We start from the raw sequence: 6634 nt of genomic DNA on the forward strand, positions 1-6634 counted from the left end.
TCCTCCCTCCCCCTCAAGGACCAACGCTTCTGAAGATATGAAAGTTAAAATGAATCTTTCCTGAGGTTAAATGTAGCGAGGAACTAGAATATGAATGAATCTATTCAGATCCAGTTTGCATCTCGGACTAACATGGTTCCGAGTGTGTGGGAGAGGTGGGCGTTCTGCTTCTTCAACACCTGACCATGCGTGCCAGTCTGCGGTTGTGGGCTAAGCTGTGATTGGCTGATTAAATTTCAAGGCCAGCTTTTCTTCACGGCCAAACTGAGCTGGACTGGACCGCCAACCTTGCGGTCTTAGGACCATTGCTGATAAAATCCTCATGTAACCCACACATTCTTACACCCTTCTCCCCGCACTCCAGCACACACACACACACAAACACTGAGTTGTTTGTTTGTTTGATGGGCATCGGGAGATTGATGTCGACCGCTGACTCCCTCATATTGCTGTTATATATCCTGCAGCTTCTTTGTCCACCGGCATCAATATTCAGCAGCCTGCAGCCACACCCCCTCCAACCTACTTACCATATATGTATATTAAAATTCATAAGAGCGATATTTTACGCAGAGAGCGAAGCAGAGTTGGAGAGTGGGAGAGAGAATTGATGACAGAAATGAGAGAGGAGATGGAGGGAGAGATGACTGGGGAGGGTGGGACTGGGAGAGCTGACTGGGGGGACTGGGACTGGGAGAGCTGACTGGGGAGGGTGGGACTGGGAGAGCTGACTGGGGAGGGTGGGACTGGGAGAGCTGACTGGGGGGACTGGGACTGGGAGAGCTGACTGGAGGGACTGGGACTGGGAGAGCTGACTGGGGGGACTGGGACTGGGAGAGCTGACTGGAGGGACTGGGACTGGGAGAGCTGACTGGGGGGACTGGGACTGGGAGAGCTGACTGGAGGGACTGGGACTGGGAGAGCTGACTGGGGGGACTGGGACTGGGAGTCCTGGTAGGAAGGCCTGAGGTGCCAGAATCCCGATCAGGGAGGAAAACTCATAGACTGATATTCATATATATAGCGTGATATTCACGCCTCTACATCCTGGCCGCTTCGGTGTATGTAGAAAGATCACATGCAGCTTCCAAGATGTTGTGTGTTTCTGTCTGCAGGTAAAACAGAACTGGCCAAGCAGGTGGCGCGGTACATGCACAAAGACGTCAAGAAGGTGTGTGTTGAAACAAGCAGTGCGGGACATCCAGCACTGCGGGACAATTGTTCAAGACCAGGGGGGAGGGGTTTGTGTTTTTGTTATGTTATTATCAGTCAAAATGGGTTTGCATAAAAATAATAATAATAAAAACATAATTAGTAATGGAGCAAAAACTAGTAAGCCTGAAGTTGCATTAGTTAAATGAAGTGGGTAAGGAGCGTTTGGTCAGTCAATAATTGGGAATCAATTTGTCCAATTAGAGCATTCTTAGGAAGAGTTTGGACAGGATTCTGACTAATGGTGGAGTTAGATTAGTTTGGTGTTACCCTTTCAATGCAGAACATACCAGGCCAAGAGGAAAAAGGCCTCCCAGGTCATCAAGAAGAGCGCAGGAAGGCAGTCAGTCAGGGATGGCTGTACAACCATCTCAGACAGAGTCCTCTGTGACGCACATCCTCCACAAATGTAGAGCATTTACAATTCTAGACAGTAACCCAGTCTAGAGGAGCAGACCCTTCTCCAGTATCCCCAAGAGCTCCAAAACAACAATAAATCAATAGCCAAGCCAGTCAAAATCAAAGTCAATTTTGTGTGTGCGTGTGCGTGTGCGTGCGTGCGTGTGTGTGCGTGTGTGTGTGTGTGTGTGTGTGTGTGTGTGTGTGTGTGTGTGTGTGTGTGTGTGTGTGTGTGTGTGTGTGTGTGTGTGTGTGTGCGTGCGTGCGCGTGGTTGACAGTAAAGTCTAGTGGGAATGTCCAGATCTGCAACTATTGTTTCTCCTCTGGACGGCTACACGGCAGTAGAGGAATTATGAATTTTTGAAGATGTACAAGGTGGTTCTTTAAAGAAACAGAAACTAAGGCTTAGCTCAAAGTGGCTTCCAAAATAACATTGAAGTGCATTTAAACAGCTCGACAAAAGTATGGCAAAAAGAATTTGTGTTTGGGTTGGCCAAGTCTAAGTTCTGACCTGAGTTCAAGTAAAATGCTGTACCCAGACCTGAAGCAGATATCCTACCACCACTACCCCCCATTACCCCCCCATTAACACCCCCCTCCCCCCCAAAATCTGACTTCATTGGTGACTTTTGCTAAGTACACAAAGACAATGTTATTGTTAATTTGTTTGGAGTTTAATTTTCTTACTATCTTTCCTAGAATTATTTATTTGTTTGTCTTATGCACATATACCAACCATCCCTTCAGGGTTCACAAGCTCATGCAACACTGTATTATCTTTTTGTTTCATTTCACAGGGTTTCATAAGAATGGACATGTCTGAATTTCAGGAAAAACATGAGGTAAAACACACACACCATTCTTATGGATTTTACTGTGAAATCTACATTAATTATCCTGTATTCATCGTGAATGCATACCTTTGAGTTGTCCCTATAGTATTGTGTAGTGTGGTTAGCTCGTTAGCGTGCTTAGCTCGTTAGCGTGCTTAGCATGGCGTGGGGCAGAAGGCGCGTCCGCCGTGCTGCTGCCCTTTAGCTCTACAGTCTTCCAGGTGATGTCATCATTTTAAAGTCGTTGTTACTGCCGACCTCCACACCCGAGCTGGCACTCGTAAGCCGTTTAGCTGTGCTCCAAATTGCTGACCTTGGGCCATAACAAAAAACGCTCACAGACACTCACATGCGCTCACTCACACACCCCACACAGGGATGGCACGTGTGGGGACGGGTTTACGGTGGGTGAACGTACACGTGTGTAAAAAAATAATTATTCTGGAATGACAGAAACGAGTCAAATCAATGCGAGTTAAATCGCTCTTCAAGCTAAATGTTTCTCTCTCTTTCTCCCCCCACCAGGTGGCCAAGTTCATTGGCTCCCCCCCGGGCTACGTAGGTCACGAGGAGGGCGGGCAGCTCACCAAGCAGCTGAAACAGTGTCCAAACGCGGTGGTTCTGTTCGACGAAGTGGACAAGGCCCACCCGGACGTGCTCACCATCATGCTGCAGCTTTTTGACGAGGTGCGAGCAGGACGTGGGCGTGGCGCGTCCACCGCACGGAGCGTCCGGCCGCACATCGCTAGCTCCGCAGCGCTGATACTGCGATGATGATGTGCTGCGTATATAGAAGCCCTCGCATTCTCGACCTCCATAATTGTGTTCCTTTATTAAAAAATAAAAAGCACATTGAATTTTATAATAATCTACTGTTTATGATACATTGATGTGGTCCTTTATAGCGGAACAGTGAAATGTAGACATGTTCGATAAAAACGTTTCCTGGCTTTTACAGGGCCGTCTGACGGATGGTAAAGGCAAGACCATCGAGTGCAAGGACGCCATCTTTATCATGACATCCAACGTTGCGAGTGACGAAATTGCCCATCATGCACTGCAGCTGAGACAGGATGCTCAGGAGCAGAGTCGCCGACGCCTTGCCGAAAACCTGGGTAAGATGGTGTGTGTGTGTGTGTGTGTGTGTGTGTGTGTGTGTGTGTGTGTGTGTGTGTGTGTGTGTGTGTGTGTGTGTGTGTGTGTGTGTGTGTGTGTGTGTGTGTGTGCGCGCGGTGGGGATAACTGAGTTCTTGGTATGTTGCAGATGATGTTCAGAAGGGTGACAAAATAACCATCTCCAAAAAATTTAAAGACGACGTGATTCGCCCCATTCTGAAGGTAGCAGGCCACACTGTGGTCGAAGAGACCGTACACACACACACACACACACACACACACACTCCTCTGACCTACCCAGCGTGCCTCATTGTGCAACCTTGTACAGCTACCAAATGTGATTGGAGTGTTTGGTCCAATCAGGCCCAGTTCAGGCGGGACGAGTTCCTGGGGCGGATAAATGAGATCGTTTACTTCCTTCCTTTCTGCCATTCTGAACTAATTCAGCTGGTGAGCAAAGAGCTCAACTACTGGGCCAAGAAGGTATGGAACTGTGTGTGTGTGTGTGTGTGTGTGTGTGTGTGTGTGTGTGTGTGTGTGTGTGTGTGTGTGTGTGTGTGTGGGAGTGGCGGTGGGAGAGAACAGAAAACAGAATGATAGTTAAACAGAGTGTTAATCTCTACTGTACACGCAGAACCATTTCTCTTGATGCTGTTGACAATGGTGAACCCTTGGAAAATACAAACACACACACGCACTCACTCAGGAGGAATCAATAACAGCTTGACGACTGTAATCGTGTTAGCGAGGTTAACATGTGGGCCATTCATAAATATTTAAATATTAATAAAGCTTCATTTCTGTCAGGCTAGCCCTGCAGGCACAAAAACATGGTCAGGAGCTTTGTGCGTGTGTGTGTGTGTGTGTGTGTGTGTGTGTGTGTGTGTGTGTGTGTGTGTGTGTGTGTGTGTGTAATGCATCAATATTATTCAGATGTTTGAAATATGTATTTATGTCTGATTATTTATTTGTATCATGAAGTCGTTGTAGACTTAGTGCAGGAATAAATGTTTTATATAGTGTATCTGGCTGTACTAAGATGAGTTTGCTTCTCCACATTTATAAAACAACCCTCATCAAAGACGTTCTGCTGAAAACAATACAAGGACTCTTGATAATTTATTCACCCCTCAGAACAGTACACTAGTGTGTGCACAACCATGATTCTCCATGTTGATAAGTGGAAATGAGCTATGGCAGTCTTACGTCACGTAACACACACACACTCATACCCCACCCCACCCTCTCTTACCCCTTGCATTTGCCCCGCAGGCGAAGCAGAGGCACAACATCACCCTGCTGTGGGAGCGACCCGTGCTGGATCTGCTGGCCCACGGCTACAACCTCCACTATGGAGCACGCTCCATCAAACATGAGGTAAGCCCCGCCCACAACGCCATCGCCCAACAGGAAGAGCCAGTGATTCCACCGCTCGGTCGCCATAGTCCCACGCTGGGCGGGGTGGGCGGAGTGGGTGGAGCAGAGCTCTCCACCTTCAAGGACACCACCGGGGATTAGCAGAGTGCCCTGTTTGGAGTGGTGTTAGTATATAGGCTAGGCAGGTCTGCTAATGTATTAAGTGCGTTTAAACTGTTGTTGAACGTGCCTCTCAAGATTACTGCCTTACATTTTATTTATTTAATTAATTTATTTATTATTATTATTTTATTATTATTGTGAGAATTTCCTAATTGAATTGCTTTTACCATATTGAATTGCTGCTACCTCTCAGTCACCGAGAAGAAACTTTGCGGTCGCAGCCCGATAAATCCGTCGTCGATAGCCCGATAAATCTTTCCGTCGTTGTCTTTGCTTCCCTGTTGCCAGGTGGAGCGGCGGGTGGTGAACCAGCTGGCGGCCGCGTACGAGCAGGAACTGCTGCCTGACGGCTGCACGCTGCGTCTGACTGTGGACGGGGAGGCGGAGCCTGGACAGGAGGGGGGCGTGGCCTCCTGCCTCCGCTTGGAACTGGTGGGCAAAGACAGCAAAGGCCAGAAACTGGACATCCGTCCACCCCTCAACCCCGAGGAAGTGGCCTGTGCCCACTGACCCCCACGCGGGCCACCCCAGCTCACGGGGCAGCAGAGCGGGAGACCGACCCACATGTCCCATCACCATGGCAATACACAAGACGGCCCATGTCGTTATGTAATGTTCAACATTTTCTTAATGTATTCAATTGGAGAATTATATTTATGACATAGCTAATTGATAATTAGTCTTGTCGACACTAACAGCTCCGTGATTGGTCAATTGTAGACCAGCGATGAGAGTTAAACGATGACTAAAGACTTCAGGCGTATGGAAGGTGATAAAAGGTTTTTGCAATTCCTGCATGGCTGCTCTCAAATCAATAAATAAATAATGTTGTGCCCATGTAGAGTTATCAGATTGTGTCTGTGGCATCAGTCAACATTAAAGTAGAAACATTTTTCTAAGTATTTTTTCATAGATCGCAGTGTGCTTTAGTGTGAAATGTAGCAAAAGATTAGGAAAATAAATTGCTGAATATCACATCTAATCACATAATCTGTTTAGTCTACGTTGCCTTTGGACTGAAAACATAGAGGATCTCTTTAATTCATCTGGGAATGGCTTCATGAATCAGCAAGACAGTTCAACCATTTTGACAAGTTTATTTAAAAATGTGAGGTTATGTCCGTAATGCTGTCACCAATGCAAACACAAATTGCAAGTCAATTGTTTCCAAAGTATCATTATTCTGTAATAAGTCATTAGACTATAGCCACTGAATGAAGTTGAGTGAAGTATTATGAAGGTAAAGGAGACCAAATATTCAGGATGACTGCTACAGAAGCTTGTGTGCTTTGTCCTATAATGAGTAGAAAGACTATAGAAGTTTATATTTCTTGCAGATTATGTATAAGAACAGAATTTTTACATTTCATTGTTGTTTGCTCTAAAAACGCTTTATTTAAAAGTACAGGGCCATAGTAGAGGTCAGTGCAGGCATCGTGACGTCTTACAAAATGTCCTTTACTGTGAGAATGAACAGCACCGCATTTGTTTTGTTTTGTTTTTTTAATCCTTTGGTCAGTTTCATTACACCCAG

General features: G+C 46.4%; 1 protein-coding gene across 1 annotated transcript in view; it reads left to right on the forward strand.

The window, feature by feature from the left end:
* The window catches only part of clpb (ClpB family mitochondrial disaggregase), a 41614-nt gene extending 35677 nt beyond the window's left edge, over positions 1-5937 (forward strand). The window contains 8 exon segments of the mRNA XM_076976444.1: positions 1116-1171; positions 2410-2454; positions 2971-3132; positions 3404-3560; positions 3710-3783; positions 3925-4044; positions 4834-4938; positions 5389-5937. Of these exon segments, the coding sequence (XP_076832559.1) occupies positions 1116-1171; positions 2410-2454; positions 2971-3132; positions 3404-3560; positions 3710-3783; positions 3925-4044; positions 4834-4938; positions 5389-5610 (941 nt within the window). The 3' untranslated portion in view covers positions 5611-5937.
* The last annotated feature ends 697 nt before the right edge of the window (positions 5938-6634 follow it).

This window comes from Brachyhypopomus gauderio, chromosome 16 (assembly GCF_052324685.1).
Source record: "Brachyhypopomus gauderio isolate BG-103 chromosome 16, BGAUD_0.2, whole genome shotgun sequence".
Taxonomy (NCBI): domain Eukaryota; kingdom Metazoa; phylum Chordata; class Actinopteri; order Gymnotiformes; family Hypopomidae; genus Brachyhypopomus; species Brachyhypopomus gauderio.